Source organism: Prunus dulcis, chromosome 3 (assembly GCF_902201215.1).
Source record: "Prunus dulcis chromosome 3, ALMONDv2, whole genome shotgun sequence".
NCBI lineage: Eukaryota > Viridiplantae > Streptophyta > Magnoliopsida > Rosales > Rosaceae > Prunus > Prunus dulcis.
The window spans coordinates 5,702,848-5,720,317 of NC_047652.1; the positions used below are offsets into that span (position 1 = coordinate 5,702,848).

At 35.5% G+C, this 17,470-nt stretch overlaps 2 protein-coding genes across 4 annotated transcripts; both read left to right on the forward strand.

Moving 5' to 3' along the window:
- The first annotated feature begins 366 nt into the window (after positions 1–366).
- Positions 367–4,174, forward strand: LOC117622709 (putative cytochrome c oxidase subunit 5b-like). Its single transcript, XM_034353473.1, has 6 exons — positions 367–804; positions 894–976; positions 1,195–1,245; positions 2,991–3,057; positions 3,197–3,276; positions 3,782–4,174. The coding sequence occupies exons 1-6, from the start codon at positions 645–647 to the stop codon at positions 3,839–3,841; spliced, it is 501 nt and encodes a 166-aa protein (XP_034209364.1). The 5' UTR covers positions 367–644; the 3' UTR covers positions 3,842–4,174.
- A 7,642-nt stretch (positions 4,175–11,816) lies between these two features.
- Positions 11,817–16,994, forward strand: LOC117623448 (acyl-protein thioesterase 2). 3 transcript variants are annotated; one of them, XM_034354435.1, is made up of 10 exons: positions 11,817–11,997; positions 12,774–12,865; positions 13,215–13,329; positions 14,395–14,431; positions 14,559–14,628; positions 14,765–14,869; positions 15,294–15,444; positions 15,740–15,822; positions 16,381–16,474; positions 16,605–16,994. In XM_034354435.1, the coding sequence occupies exons 2-10, from the start codon at positions 12,835–12,837 to the stop codon at positions 16,690–16,692; spliced, it is 774 nt and encodes a 257-aa protein (XP_034210326.1). In that variant the 5' UTR covers positions 11,817–11,997; positions 12,774–12,834; the 3' UTR covers positions 16,693–16,994. The 3 variants fall into 3 exon arrangements, with proteins under 3 accessions (XP_034210326.1, XP_034210327.1, XP_034210328.1); XM_034354436.1 differs by lacking the exon at positions 11,817–11,997 and adding an exon at positions 12,110–12,204; XM_034354437.1 differs by lacking the exon at positions 11,817–11,997 and adding an exon at positions 12,639–12,660.
- Positions 16,995–17,470: the final 476 nt, after the last annotated feature.

Below are 17,470 nucleotides of genomic sequence, written 5' to 3' on the forward strand. Positions count from 1 at the left end.
TAATCCAGCTTTTCATTTATAAATATCATAGTACCACCACTTTACAACTATAGTCAATGTCATTGGTAATCAATGCGTAACACGACAGTCAATTTCAATCATGTATTGTTATAATTTATGAAATGCATTGCATCAACATTTGACAACTATTTATGAGCCCGTATTGTTATATTCCATGAAATGCATTGCATTAACATATGACAATCACCCACAAGCACGCTCTCTAACTGAATATTAGTGGGATTTGAAATGAGCAATTATTATTAGGAGACCTAAACAATGGTCCAAATACAAAGTAAAAGAAAAAGAAAAGAAGGTAATTGCCATCTCAAATTGGCAAATTTCAGCACGTGCGTACCCACCTGCCATGTGCGAGGTGAAATCCCTACCCGCATTGGCCCCATCATCGCCACCCTCTCCTCCAGACAAACCTGAGCCCTCTTTGACTCCCCAACCTAAAATCCCACACAGCCTCCCACCATTTTCCCGTCCCTAAACTAATTTTCCACTTCCATTTTCTCGAGAAACAGACAGAAAAAAAAAGAAGAGATCAAGAGATCTCATCTCTTCATCTCCAACAACAAAGGGGCGGTCTGACATCAGAACACACTCAGCACAGAAAAAAGGAAAGAGAATATCAAACCATGTGGCGGCGACTGCTCTCTTCATCTCAGCTCAAGACCCTAACCCTAGCCGCCAACAGCGCCTCGGCACCATGCCGATCGGCCACCGGACCTGCCCGCTGTCTCCTCCACAAGCCCCTTCCTCTCCTTCCTTGCTACTTCAGCACCACCTCCGATGCTGGTACTCTCTTCCTTCTCATCGCAAACGCTATTTCCTCTCTCAGATCTTTTTCCGATAAGCGTGATTTCGATTTTTGTGTTTTGTCGTAGCAAAACCTGGTGTGAAGAAGGTTGAGGAGGTAATGCCCATTGCCACTGGCCACGAGCGAGAGGAGCTTGAAGCTGAACTTGAGGTAACGCTTTTTCTATTTTTTTAATACATATTATACCCTGTGATTGACTGATGAGAAAATGTGGGAAATGAAAATGAGATAGGTAGGAACTTTGTTATCGGTTATTGTATCTCAGTCGAATTCTAATTGACAATCTATACTCACTTTCCAGTGTCATTTCAGCAATGAATATGTGATCATTTATTTTCTTTGGGCATTTTCTTGTTCTTGTTCCTCAGGGAAGGGATGTTCTGGAAATCAACCATCCTGTTGGTCCTTTTGGCACAAAGGTCAGTGTGATATGATTTATTACTCATGCATAGTGGTTTCAAAAGTTGTTTGTTTGCTCAATTTGTGTAGCCTTTTGCTATGTAATCTGAGGGTCAGCTAGAAATATATCATGTGGAAGCTTTTATTTTTCAATGAAATTCCTGTAAGATTTAGGTATTTCTTTTTGGGTTCCATGAAGTTTATAGAGTTGTTATTTGTATATTGGTTGTGCTTGACACTTCCTTCAAATGTGCAATGTACTGAAAACTGGAACAAAAAATACCATGGTATTTCAAAGTAGCACAATCTAATTAAACAATTTCACCCAATTGAGCATTCTAGCATATTTTCACACTAGCAAGTCATGAAACTGCAAGATAGAGAGGCTAGATGCTACTTTGGGAAAAAGAAGGTACTTAAATTTTATGAAAATTAATTTAAAACTTAGTGTTTTTAATTTAAGCATACTCTTTTATTAGAAAATAAAAATAAAAATAGAGAAGCATATTTGTTAGTGTTAATTTTCATGATTTGTATTGGAATTGTCTCTACATATTAATTTATTTACTTTTGTAAATAACAAAACATTGTCATGTACAATGTACATAGCTGTGGGTTGAATTAAGGAGATAATTTGAAAAGTTAAAAACTGGAACCACAGAGCATTAAATATGGCAGTGGCTTAAATGGACCAATAGAGTTTCGGTTCAAAGTTCAAAATCTACAATTTAAAGCATTTTTAAAAATAATTATAAGGAAATAAGTTATTTTACTTCAATTCCAGTTTTAGAGGTGAATCTGAACAAGCTGAGGTTGGACCGGACTGGCTGATCCAGTCTGGTTTGGGGAACCATGCAAATGAGTGTTCTAGGATTTTGTTATCTGGATGTAGGTGTTTGCAAAATATCTTCATACAAAGGAGAGTGTTGTGATTATAAGATAAGTTAGGACACCAACGTGGGTTTAGTTGGAATGGTCAGGCCCACGGTTTGCTCCAATGTGGTCTGAGGTTCAAAGCTCTCAAAGATACCTGTGTAGCTATGTGCTAGTGTTTCCTGCCTCCTGAAGATTGTGGGGTTCAGCGTGAGGCCCCAGTTTCAGAGCTGTGTCTGCGAAGCGGATTGATAGATTTCTGGGTATCCCAAAAAAAAAAAAAAAAAGTTAGGACATTGTTGTATTGTGTAATGAGTTTTTTCAAACTTGGTTGGGATGCACGATATCCTGACAACCCTCGAATACCAGAAGAAATGATTGTTTGGCTTTGATGTGCTGTTTTACAGGTTGCGATTTGATTAAAGTATGTGCGACCCTTTTATGCTCTATTGATTGTTTGGTTTTGAGTGGTTCTGTTGTCTATTATCTTGACCTTTGTTTTGGTATTGATGCAACTTTTTCCATTTGTGATATGAAGTGTGAGAATTGTTACACCAATTGCTATTATGTTGGTTTGGCTGGCTTGGTTCCTTAGCCATTTGTCTAGTTCTATGGTGAAATAATGAGAATTGTTCAAGTCTGAAGAAAAATGGAAAAAAAAATCTGGTTTTGGTTCTTGGTGGATGGAAACTGAAATAAATCAAATTGCATCCCTATCTTTAGATTGGTAATTGTGTTGTTCTTAACCTACTTTGAGTGAGGGAGAAGGATGAATTTGCTTTTGGTTTCTACCAATGCCCCTAATGATTTCATGTGTATGCTTGCTCCTAATTTTGTTATAAACGAAAAAAGAAACAAATAAAATTCTTATATGTGTATTTTTGGCCTTTAGGAAGCACCTGCAGTTATCAAGTCCTATTACGACAAGAGAATAGTTGGATGCCCTGGTGGTGAAGGCGGTGGGTACTTCTTATCTTCTCCTTCTCTTTTCTTTGTGCGTGTAGATGTATGCTTGTTCACTGATTCATGTGTAGAAATTTCTTCTAAATTAAATTGATATCAGTTTTATGCTTCTTTTTGTTGGTATTTTAATTGCAGAGGATGAGCATGATGTTGTGTGGTTTTGGCTGACTAAAAACGAGCCGCATGAATGTCCAGTCTGCTCACAGTACTTTGTGGTAAGTGGAGGCTTAATTTGATGCGATGATTTATTGCAGCTCCATGATCTGGACTGGATGGAAGTGAATCCATATCAAGATATGGAATTTTATGTCTTTATTTGGATTAAGATCCAATGGGATGTGGATTTACATGATGACACATGCATGTGCAAGATGGGTCTGGGGACTGGAATTCCATGTACAGCTGATGTCATGGAGATGGTAGCTCTAGATACAGAAGAGTTGTCGAGCCCAGTGCCCTCCTTAAGCTGAACCTCATAGGCTCATATCTACCATGGTTGGCATAACTGGAGTAGTATTTTGGTCCATGACCTTTGTGCAACACAGGTTGCAGACGAAATGCTTCCAGTCATATCCTATTGGAGTTCAGACTTGAGATATATTTATTTATATGATATTAAAATGTTGGATCATAATGCTTTATATCGTTTTGCATTGTACGTGCCCATTTGCTTTCAGCTGTGCAGAATTGACCTAATCTTTGTCATTTGATTCTTAACAGCTTGAAGTGGTAGGACCTGGTGGATCTCCAGACCACAGTGATGACCATGACCATCACTGATTTGCAGCCTGAAACTATTCCATGGAATAAATTCAGGGGAGGTGGAGAGACAATATCCAGTATACGCTGCGACCTTAACTTTCAAAATTGGAAGCCTTTTGTTTTTGTTTGGTTGATTGGCCTTAGTTTCTTTTTCTTTTTTGATGTTGTTGCTTTTGCAACATCTGAGATAGATTCTCTCTGATAATTTAGACACAGGGTGGTACCTTTTGGAACACTAAGGATCTTGTAAGGATGTCCTTCTATGCATTGCCAAATAATGGATGGGTACTGCCTGTTGATTCTTTTCCCCCGGGAATGGTAGAACCATCTGTGCATTTTATTTCAACTTAAGCATCACCTCTCCACTTGTTCATCGTGGTCGTATGACTACCGCTCATACCTTGTATCTTCCATAATCAATGCTGTATGCAGCGGCAAACCAACCTCTGTTTTTTGTTTGTGTTTTTGTTTTCCTTTTTCGGTTATAAACTTTTTATTTACCCCAAAAAACCCCCAAGAAGAAAATTATGTATAAAGAGCATTCTCATTGGCTCGGCGGCTTTTACAATGAGGGAGATTTTGATGAGGGGGTTGAATCCAACTATTCAATAATTAAAAAAAAGTTGAAGTTCAATATTTTCTCTTTTTAGTTGGATAGTGGGATTGAACTCCACCCACAACCCCATTATTATAGCATTTCTGTTCTCATTGACCTAGATTGGCGCCGGAGGCTGAGGCCTGGGCCTGTTGGTTCTTTTTGCTCAACCTGGCAAGGCATTTGAGGCTTTGATTTCAGGTGTAAATGCTAACCCGGGGAACACATGGTTTTGTATATGATTAGCCAGAAAACAAGCTGGGCTGTGTGACAATGAAGCCCATCGGCCAGCTTCAACCCAAATCGCCTTTTTCCTTTTGGGTTTTTGCTGAAGATGAAGTAGCCAACAGTGAGTAAAGTGGTTTTTTTTCTGTTTTGTTTTTTGTTTTTGTGAGATTCAGTATTATACCAAATATATGGGCTCAAGTTATTGAAAAAAAAAAAATCTTATATAAAATGGACTTCAGAAACACACCCAAAGTCCATTTTCAACATAACAAAGAGATTTCTAACTTCTTATAAATTACAAAACCGCCATCGATTTCTTAAAACTAACCCACCAACAAAACCTTATAAAAAATCCAGAACACTCAATAGGGCATCAAAGTAATTTAATAATCAAAATTAAATTCAATAGCGTCAGCTGTTATTTTATTTTATTTTATTAAATTTGTTTATAAAAATTAAATGACGTAGAATTGATATATATCATTAGTGCTAAAAATAGGTATATGACTAAATAATTAATTATTTATTTATTTCCCTATCAGTTGCGGAGCCAGACTTATAGAGGAGGAGGGGCCTTGAAGCGTGAAGGAGAGGGGAGAAAAAGAGACGTAATATCTTGGTCCTTAGGTGACTCTGTCCTTTCTCTTTTTCTTTTTTTTTAAAAAAAATTTATTTTTAAAATATGTGTCGGAATCAAATTTCATTAATATAGAAAGCTAAAGCCAATTACATGATATAATGAACCCAAAAAACGACAACAGAAAAAGACACGAAGCCTACGACAATCATAGACAGGCGTAAAGCCTACTACTATTGGCATAAGTTTTCGACTGCATTAATTTTTCAATTTTATTTATTTTACTCAAATTGATGCATTCTACACACAAAGAAGTATTACCAAAGTTTGTTTAACTTCGCTTTTAACCTTAGATGGACCGACGATCGTGGTGCAAATAACAAAAAAAATAAAATTACTGTTGCTTATTAGTTCTCAAAAATTCTTGTTGAAGAAACTTTCAATCCAAAACAGAAAGGATTGTTTTATCTTTTTTTATCTTCTTTTTCTTTCACCCCATTAAATAAACACCGAATTATTCCGCCTTTTTAATATGAACGCACGAAACTGTGACTAACTAGAGTAATGCAAAAGCTTTGCAAAAGCTCCGAAGGCAATGATGCTTACCTAATTCATCCATTGCTTTTTGGTTAAAATACACGAGTTGGTTTTCTCTTGGCTACTTACTTCCATGGTAGAAAGTTGCATCTTTTTCGTTTTTTCATTTCTTTTCTATAAATATTCAATGAGCTAATGTGAGTTGTTAACGTGATGTTACGAATCCACTCAAATTATGACAAGCGTAGAAGTTGATTCGTAACACTACATAATTTTAGTTGATTCGTAACACTACATAATTTTGTACAGAATAATTACTTAACACTGCTAACACACGACAAAAATAGGAGAAAACTTTTCGAAATGAAGGAACGATGGAATGGGAATAAAAAAGGGATTGATTCAAAGGCCTCACATCACAATCTTACCAATAATGATTAAAGAATAAAATCAGCATTTATTCTACTCAGAAAAATGACTCAACGGAGTGACAAATGCATGACAAATTTTTTTTGGATGTACGCAAACCAACATTCTTTCATTTTTGACAGCGATATATATCATTTGAAGATACTGCTTTTATATTTTTTATTTAAACATGAGAGAGGATCTAAATTACAAGAAATTTGTCGGTGTAACGATCACACATTCACGTAAGATATATATATATATATATTATCAATTGCCAGAAGTAAAAAAAAGAAAAGAAAAAAGAAAAAGCCATAATTAAGGACATCAAACAATGACTTAATTATGAGTAACTATCAAGGTAAAGCACTGCTGCCAAATGCAAAGGTCCAAAATGCAATCGCTGGTGAGGTATCAACAACATAATTGAGTCTTGTAGCAACAACTGAACATGCCACCAAACTGTAACACAAGTCAAAGTGTTGGTAAGGGTGTTGTTAGGATCTCTCTCTATTCTCGATAATTTGGAAACGAGGTATTTGAACTTGGGATATCTTCAAAAAAGAAAATACTTCTATACCATGTAAGTAGGAACTTTTACATTCCTGCTAATAATAGTGTAACATGTGTGTATAAATTTTTATGTGTGTGTTTTTGATGAATTATTTTTATATATGTGTTAAACTGATTCACAAGAAGGAAGTCAAGCAATATCCAGGAAATCAAACCCTTAATGAGTGTTTGATGATGGCTCAGCCACCAAAACACTTGATAATCAAGTTTGTTTGAAGATTTAGTATTTCTTTTCTGGATAACACTCATCATTGTTGCTATAATAATGAGAAGAATATTACTGATCTTGTTGATTCTATGAATCAACTCATATTTTGAAAGCTATATATCATGGAGTGTGTTTTCTTCCTCGAAAGGGGATCTAAGATTTGCTATAAATTATTCATCAACTTGGTCTACTATTTTTGAGATCCACTTTTAAAACAGTGCTTTATGGCAAAAGCATAAAATAAATAAATAAATAAATTCTAAAGAAATAAAATGTGAATCATGGAAATTTTACAGCATCATTTCAATTTGTACATAAAAGTAACTTTAATTTATACATTAAAAATAAAAAGATGCTATCAATGGGTTGATTTGAGAAGTGAATATTTTTTTTAGATTGTAATATGGCTGGAAGATGACCCCATGCCCATAATGATCGAATTGAATTGCTGTGGATGTAAAGCACCTCTCTCCTACCTTTATATTTGTTACATTAAAACCTTTCCAATCTCTATTGCACATCATATCTAACAAGGCTTTTATTCTTAATTTTAAATATCAATTGAAGAGACGAAAGATTCGAATTTAGAATATTTTATAATATTCGAAAGCAATTAACGCTAAACCAAGACCTAATTGTTATCCTTTTTTCTTGTTATATTCATTACTTCACCAATATGAATGAATGAATGAATTAGTCTAAGGGCTTTTTTCATCTAGCGACAAAAGTTAAGGCTCGTATATTAGATAGTACGGACAAAAAAGAGAGGAAAGATTTGCTCACCGCCAATTAAAGGCGATGAGCATCACCACTTCTAGCTGGTGTGCATTCTCATTTGTTCCATTTTTTTTCTTTGATTTTGTACTGCCACTCAATAACAAGAAGTATCATTGCCCGTAAAACAAATTAGATTAAAACTCAGAATCTCTTCTAACAAAGTAAAGAATAAATGTACCTACTACAAATAGTTATCAACTTACCTAACAAACATATAAAAACATGTATAGGTTGCTCTACTTTAAAGAAATGGTATGGCTCACAATTCCTAAATGTCTAGTCAATAGAGGAGAACCTGCTTCTTGCCTATATATGCAATATAATTAATGCTTTGCACTTTATACATAACATGTATATGTTCAAGTTCATTAAGAACCCTTCATGTCACCCTGTAGATTAGACTTTTGCATGTGCCTTCCAGCTTTGCCAAGGAAAGAAACAAACATAGTAACCTGTGAGCTGCATTGGTTTCTAAAAGTTTGAAAGTTGCAGCCTCCAAATTCATTTTTTTCATTTTTTTTTAAGTATAAGCGATAGTTTAACTTAGAAGGGAGGGGGATTTCACACACACGCACAAATGATGTCATGGGAGTTCGAATTTGAAACCTTTGATATGCAAATCAATGACTTTTTTCACTGAGCTAGACCCTATTAAAAAAGATTCCAAATTTTATATACACATAGTTTACGCAGATACTTTATACAAAATTAAAAAGTGCGAACTTATTAAACCATTGCCTCTTTTAATAAAAATCTACAATGAAGTGAATTAACTAATCTCCAATAAGAGAGTAGTGCCAACAGCATATTGTTGTCTGTTTTAAACAAATCGCACAGTTAAGTATAAACCCATTTTCTAATTCATCACAATGATTCTTCTTCTATTGAGTGTGGGAAAAGGAGGGAGTTGACAATGTAAAAGGTGTGGTCCTAATAATGTGTATTTTTCCATAAAGGAGGGAAAACATGTCCAAATGCATGTTGACTTCTCAAAGAGATTAGATGCCATCATTTACTACAATTTGTCGTGTTAGTAGTATTTCCGAAGATGTTTAGTCAATCTCTTTGATATACGAGACATTCGCTGATAATTGAATAGTTGATGAATATGTCAATGATCATTTGGTCTACTAGCACTCGGTTCCTACTTTGTTGAAAGATGTCGAATTCAAATATCATAAACGACAATTGTTGATTAATAAATAACAATAGTTAAAAATAAATTGCTATTGATATTTTAGAAAAGCCATCATACACTCTTACTATTATAATTTCGGACCTATACGTTTATAAGAGATAAGTGTAGGATAATATTTTCGGACTGCCAATAATAATTTTAAAAAAATTGATGGGTGTAAATTTGATTCTGTCATCTACAATTATCAATAATTTCATGTCATTATTAGTTTAGATAGAACCTAAATTGTTTTAGTTATTATTATAATCTATGGATGGAGTAATAGTATACGCACAAGTAAATCTCGACTTTCGCTCCAACTCTTATATGGAGTGGGTTCTACATGAGTACATGATTTTATGAATTTGATATCATCACAGTTAAGATAAGAGTTAAAAAAAAGAGTTGGTATATCTTGTGTATTGTAATCTCCATTACACCATAAAAGGAAAATAAAAAGAATTAAAAAGGGGATGAGAGTCAAATTGGCAGAAAATTTTCCACAATGGTAAAGAAAGAAAAGATAAAACCACTACCATGTTGCATGAAGGCTGCATCTTATAGGTGTAGCCAAACATAGTGGTGCACAATGGCCTTGATTGAACCCTAATCTATTCACTATGGAGCCTCTTGGTAAATAATTGGTGCTGCTTCTTATCAAAATTTATCCCATTCAGAACAGTATTTATTCCCCTGCCACTTTTTTTGAGTGACATCCACAAAATAATTTGGATAATAGTTGTTTAAATAAAATAAAATAAAATAAAACTTGTGTATATGGATGACAGCATTTGAAGTTAAAGTAGGACTAAAATATATTTTAATTCCAACTATACTGAACCTATTTTGTATCCCATATTAAAAGTAAGTATAAAAATTATTACAAAATACATTGAAATGATCTAAACTTTAGGAAAATCTTTATATCATCATTTAGTCATGACTCAGGGGAAATGCTTCCTACCCCAAAATTTTCTCCAACTTTTGTGTACATTATTACATTAAAGAACTAACATGTTATAGATTCCAATAAGATGATGCCACCCATATATTAGTTGACAACAACAAAAGTTGATAAGTGTAGCATTGTCTGTCAATTATTTATTAATGGATTCAGCAAATACTCAATTGGGTAAAGTCCCAAATTCAAAATTTGTTTGGTAATTGCTTCTTAACATCTGTTTCATGACCCTAAACCCTAAACCCTTAAACTCAAAACAAAAAAAAAAACCCTAGCCTCCTTTCTCCCAAAAAACACTCTTAGAGCCTTTTTCACTTTGAGGGGGGAGGAAGCCATTGTTCTTCCCCCCTCTCCCCTCTTCTCTTCCTCTCTTTCTCCTTTCACCTCTTCCCTCATTTTCAGAGACAAAGGGTTGTCCCTATTTGTCTTAGTTTTGTTATGATTTTCATCCAATCATTAAAGGCGGCTGCGGCTCAACGTCGGATCTTCACCTGCATTTCGGCGTTGGATCTCCACCACCATCTTTTTTGCAATTTCTTTATGTTTGGAATAAGTTGCAGAGACTATTTGGGTTCTCTGTGTAGTTTTCACCTCTCCTTTTGTGAGAGTTTTTCATTTCTCCTTTGTGAGAGCTGTTCATCTCTCCTTGGTAAGAGTTTTATTTGTATTGTTATGGCTTGGTTTTTTCAAGCTTTATCTCTTTTTTATTATTCTAAGTTTGCAATCTTAGTTGAGATGCCTATTCCAGAGTTTCTTCGATCTTGCCTGATCGTTAGTGGAGACATACCTGATTTTCTTAATTTTGATATTAGACCGCTCCGTTATTGTAATGGCCCTTTTGTGGCTAGTTTGTATTGGCCTTTTGTGGCTAGTGGCTTTTTTGACTGAATTATGAATGCAATCATAAAATTTCTCAAAAAAAAAAAAAACATCTGTTTCATGGCTAAACCTAATTTTCCTACAAATGTTTATTTGTTAAGAGTTTTATTATTATTTAAACTCAACATTCGTTTGAGTTCACTCCGCATTCTAAGTATACCCTATATTTTAATTACACTTCACTTTCTAATTAAAATTCTAATCATTTCTCAGAAAACACAACATGACCAAGCCGCCATGCCCCCACCGCATCTTCACCGCCCACCCGCTCCACTACTATTGAAACATGTGATGAGATACATTTTGTTTAAAATATATATATATATATACTAATTATTTGGTTCACACTAAGATAGGATTTTTTTTTTAAAAAAAAATTTAAACATTAAGGTGACTCTTTCTGTTTGCGGTTTCTTTATATTTAGAATAAGTCATAAAGACTCTTTGGGTTCTTTATGTAGTTTTTACCTCTCCTTTTATAAGAGTTTTTCATCTATCCGTTGCGAGAGTTTTATTTGTATTGTTATGGCTTAATTTTTTCAAGGTTTATCTTTTTTTTATTATTCTGAGTTTGCAATCTTAGTTGGGATGTCTTTGCCAAATTTTTCTTCGATTATGCGTGATTGTTAGTTAAGGCGCACCAAATTGTCTTAAATTTGATGTTAGATCGTTATTATAATGGCTCTTTTGTGGGTAGTAGCTTTTTTTTGGTTGAATTATGAATACAAATCTTAATTTTTTTTTTAAATTAAAAAAAAAAAAAAACCACTAAGGTGAACTCATAAAGATGCTGGGTGTAAATACCAATGAGAGTTGGTTCAGTTGGTAAGGTCCCTCCATTGTGTGTGGTCCCACTAGTGTTTGAGTTTTGTTGCTAGCAATCTTCATTAGTGCGCGATTTATAATTTCCTACTTAAATCCATACCGATGGCAGCTGACATTTGGGTATCACGCATAAGTCATTTCGGCTCCAGATTATAGGTATACCTTGACGCTAATGGTGAGAGTATTCCATCTCCCACTAAACTTTTGTTCAACCAAAAAAAAAAAGGAAAAAAAGATACTGGGTGTAAATAGAAATTTGCTGGTAAAGAGGTCTAAGGTTTTGGCGTCTCTACGAATATAAACAGACAAAGCTTTCGAAAGGTAGGGCGGTTTTTTGTAGTGGGAAGCAAGAAAGTAAGAATGGAGATGCAAGGAAAGAAAAAAGTTCACACACTTTTGCCGTTGTCTCTCTCTTCCATATAAATCCAGGTTGGTGATCTATGCACAAAAAATCTTTTTGAAAATATAAGTTATTAAAGTATATTATATATGTCTTGGTGTCAATATATGCATATACAATTAGAAATTTAAGCTTTAAAAAAGGAAAACAGAAGTGAGAGAGAGAGAACCTGGAGGCTGGAACCCAGTTCTCTCAGTTCTCAGACCCTGCTTCAGTTTCTTGGTTCTTTTTCCACAGTTGAGATTTTTCACTTGTTTATCATAAAGAGAAATTAGGCACTAGAATGTAATACAAAAAAGAAATTGGACACTAGAAACTTTCCTTCTGGTTAATGGGTATCCATCAATCATGAAAAATTCATTAACTAATGATTGAGAAAAGATATTTTCTTTTACAAACTTAGATTATTCTTACTTGTTTTCAGTAATATTCTTTTCAGTTTTTGTTGTTGCTGCTGGGTTTGCTTTATTTTCTGGCCACTGTCCACAAGCATAGATTCTTTCTCCCCATCTTTCTTTCTCTCTCTATCTGTCTGTCTATGTTGCAAGAGCTCTAAGGAATGGATGAATGTGCTCTACTCTGGCTTGGATTCTCTCTGCTATCCTGCTTTTGTCCTTTTCATTACCTCTCCTTTTCATTGATGCTTCTTTCTTTTTGAGTTTCTAGGCGGTTTTTGGCGCAGTGTGTAGCTGGTATGCACACTTCTCATTCATAGGGATGCATATTCACACATGTTTTATTCCATTTTCTCACTGCCCATTTGCCTATAAATACACATTATCATTCTGGGTTTTCTACATTGCAGTACCTTCTTCTAACTCATTGCAATAGGCGGGCTGTTTAGCACAGTTACCTGAAACGCAAAGATGAGCTATTCCCATTCCAATATGTGTTCTGGTTTGTTTCTTCCCTAGCATAGCACCTTTCATTTTCTCAATTTGTTTAAGTCTATAGCTATTAGTTTCTGGAACTCTTTCTGACTGCTGTGAGAGTGTGGTTAGTTGTTTACTATATTTCCTTCAATTAGGCAACTTAGTGTCTGATATTCTTTTTCTTTTTAACTTTTAAAGTGTTTTGTTCTTACTAATGATTGCTACTAGTGAATAAGTGGCGATTTTCTTGGTTGACATCCTAGACAAAAGAGAGGGGAAAAAGAGTTATTATGGTTAACTTGCAGAATCCCTGATTAATTGTTCCAGCTTAAACTTGTATCGTTGCTGAGTAGCCACTTTTTGTGACAATTCAGGTAGCAGAACTGCTAAAAGAACACTTGAGTTCGGTAGGACACATGTGGTGAGGCCCAAAGGAAAGCATCAAGCCACAATAGTCTGGCTACATGGACTTGGGGATAATGGCTCGAGGTATTTTTTCTCTTCCCTATATATATATTTGGTATTTCTTTACTGTATTTGTGAGTGACATATCCTACATTGTTGTGCTTCTGTCTCTGAAAGACCTTCTCTTGAAGTCCTACTCTATCTAATTAGGGAAAGAAAAACTTGTCCCACTAATATTTTAGCCCATGAGAGAAGGAAATATGAATAGCATATAATTTTTATACTCAGCTGTGGGAATACCAGTCTTCATAGTCAAATAGTTAAGTTCATAACCGAGTAGTTAACTTCTATCATAAGACAGTTTTGTGAGAACTCAACAATGATATAATTTGTCTATATTTGTTGTTTATGCCCTGACTTGTCATCATCAGTTGATGCAATTCCCCATTCATTCTCTTTTATATCATGTACTGTCTTGTACTGGAAGGATGGACTTTTTGGTTTCGTATACAAGAAAAAGAAACGTGTTCAGGAATGTCAACACCTCTGCGCGCTCTATAATTTGATTCAGAGAGGAGGGGTCCATATGTTATCTTTTCAATACTGAGCATCTTTTCAGTGAGGTTCTTATTCGAATAAATTCGATTAAGAGAGCAGCGGCACCGTGAGATTAAATGATATGACTGTTTGTCCCTTTCACTTCTCGTCTGATTGATGCTAAGCTTAATTTGGGAAGCCTAGATTTGGAAATAGTATATGCCAAAGTCATGACTGGGGGACCACTAGTTTAGTTTGTTCTCCAAGTGGGGAACTAGAAATGCACTTTGGTAACAAATATGCATAGTAAGTATGGATTTTTCTTCAAATTCCTAAGTATTAAACTGGTTCTGTTCCTTTTATCCTCAAAACAATTCTGGACAGTATAACCACATTTGTGGTTTCTTTGCTTGTGTTGATGCTTTCCCAACTAGTGTGGTCCCAGTTTACCTAGGTAAAAAAATGCTGAGCAGATGATATAATGGCTGTCAAGTTCAAAAGAGCTGCACAGGCTCCACCTGCAATTTCAGTCTTAGTTTTAGCAATTGAATTGTCTTCCTGATGGATATTCTAAGACTTATATGTCTCATGTTCTACTCCTTCTGGCTACAGCGCTTCTCAACTCTTGGAGTCTCTTCCTCTTCCAAATGTAAGCATATATGTGTCCCCAATTATTTGTAAGCTTAAGGATTTGTATTTCTATTCACACATGCACATGTCACCACTTTGTTCAACCTGTGAGTAAATTAACTTTTTAATATACAAATATGAAACAGATTAAGTGGATCTGCCCCACTGCTCCTACCCGTCCTGTGGCTATACTCGGTGGATTTCCTTGCACTGCCTGTAAGATTATGTTTAATTTAAAACTTTAGGTGTATTCGTAGAAGGTCATACCTCTACAGTTTATATTCTCATAAGGCAAGCTCTTGTGATGCTTTGGTGTTGAAATAATCTTCTGAATTATGTGATTCTTTATCAGGGTTTGAAATGGGAGAGCTTTCAGACGATGGTCCAGATGATTGGGAGAGTTTAGATGCTTCAGCAGCACATATTGCGAACTTGTTGTCAACTGAGCCAGCTGATGGTACTTTCAAGGATAAACTACTTCAAAATGATTAACTTCCTCGGATTTTTTTTCTTACACTTCTTGCGAATCATCTTTGTTAAAACCTGCACAATATTTCAAGAAAATTTCCCAAACAAGAAGAATTCCACCTTATAGCCAATCATCAAATTTTTGCAAACACATTCTAAATTTATTATAAGCTTCGCCACTTTGCCTTTTAACAGACCATCTGAAATCAAAGTTTCTATTTTTCATTTGCATGCTATGCTATTCCCTCTTCAGCTTTCAGGGTTAAGTCTAACACCATTTCATGTTTCCCAAAGTTAAGTTTAGCATCTTATACTATAGAATAGAAAATTCTGAGGCAAGAATTAAATGATGTGTTATGTTGATTGTTTTTACTGCTGAAATTTGAATAGCCTATCACATTTTCTTGTGGCAGTTAAAGTCGGTATTGGAGGCTTTAGTATGGGTGCTGCGATGGCCCTTTATTCTGCAACTTGTTATGCTGCAGGTAGGTATGGAAATGGCAACCCATACCCTCTCAATCTGAGGGCAGTTGTTGGACTAAGTGGTTGGCTTCCAGGAGCAAGGTATGACTTCGTATAGAGCCTTGGTTAACCAACTCACTCTTGCAGTTAGCGTTTTTCCTGAAACCTGTGAAAGAGATTAGTATTTGATGGCTTTACCCAACTGTTTTCTTATCATGTTCCACCTGAGATGCGAGTAAAACTAGATGGGCCTTTTTTATCTAATAATTGTAAACATTAAACATATGCATTTCCAGAACAGTCCATCTGGCATCTGCTCTATTTTTGATGGTACCTGTTGAACTGAGTATCAATATTCAAAGACTCCCATGTTTGATAGTTTAAAGGTTTTGTGCAGGACCTTACGGAACAAAATTGAAGGGTCACATGAGGCTGCAAGGCGTGCCGCATCATTACCCATTTTGCAATGTCATGGAAAAAGTATGTCTCTGTATAACCTTTTGCCAATATTGCATTTGCAAAAATTTGAAAGGTTTCTAAACCACTTGATATGTCACACACCAGAAGCTAGTGTGTTGCACTGAAGAATTTTAACAATCAATATGTGAGACTCAATCCAGTTTTTATGGATAGTAGCATCTTTGTGGCTTTAATGACTGATAAATCATATAGGGTTGATAATTTATTTGGAGCTTCAGCTTAGCTTTCTGGTTACTTGTACTTCTTGAAACTGATGTCTACTGGTGCAACAACATTGTTAGCCAGATAGAATTTGAAACCTTTGTAAAAAAGAGAAAATAGAATTTGAAATCTTGTTTAGAAAGATGTTAAAAAAGAATCATGCCCAAAACCCGGTTTTGTGTTACAATTCTTGCACATTTTCGGAAATAATTTTTAGAACTATTCTCCATTGGGTTGTTGTACATTTTAGATGGTTCTAAGATGATATGTTATGGTAACCAATATGTGAAGAAGTTATAAATCTTTGCTGGATTAGTGGAACCTCTTTGACCCTTTAATCCTTTTGTGCCATTTTAGATGATGATGTAGTCCCTTACAAATATGGAGAGAAATCAGTCAACTCCTTGAATTCAGCAGGATTCCGATACCTTACGTTCAAACCCCTTGATGGGTAAGGATTAATTTTCTATTAGCAAAATTATCTAGAATAATCTCTTCATATGTTTATTGCTCTTGTTCGGGGTCAAATATAATGGATGAAATTTAAGCAGATTTTCTGAGTGTTTGGTTCGACTTTGCAGGCTTGGTCATTACACTATCCCTAAAGAGATGAATGAAGTCTCCAGTTGGCTATCTGCAAGGCTGGGGCTTGAGGGGTACCGCTCATAAATCTGACAGTGTCTAATTGGAGATAGTGAGGGAGTAGTAGCTAACAATAATGAGTGAGGAACGCCCATGTACAAGTAGGTGCTATACAAAATGGGGCATGGAGTATATGGTATAGCTAAATTGACCTTTCTAATTCCCTTTCGTATTCTGTCTTTCCTACAAATAAAGTTTTGGGTGTGCTTTTATGTTCCACTTGGAGGATGTAGAGCTAGTGGTGATTTAGTTTTGGATGTATTTTGTTTTGGCATTCATTTATGTGATTTTATTATTAATAATTAGTGGAGTTCTACTCTCTATCTCTCTCTCTCTCTCTCTCTCATACTGAAAGTATACATCTTGCTCATACTTAATAGTGGAGGAAGGATGCAGCAACATAGTGTTGAGAGTGTTTGTCCCACATTGAAATGTTAAGAGACCTAGTCTGGGCTTATAAGGAGTTGGGCTACTTCCCTCATTGCCAATTGGTTTTGGGGTGGAACTTCAACTTCCTTCATAGTATCAGAGCCAGGTTGACCACGTGTGAAAGCCCAACGGCCTCATGTGCTCCACGTCACCCAAAAATGTGTTGTCCACGCAAGGCTTCACGTGTTGGGCCCAACAGCCACACATGCTCCCACGTCACCCAATATGTGTTGTTTACGTATTAGGCTTGAAAGTTCGCCACATGTGTGGGGGCGTGTTGAGAGTGTTTGTCCTACATTGAAATGTTAAGGGACCTAGTATGGGCTTATAAGGAGTTGGGCTACTCCCCTCATTGCCAATTGGTTTTGAGATGGAA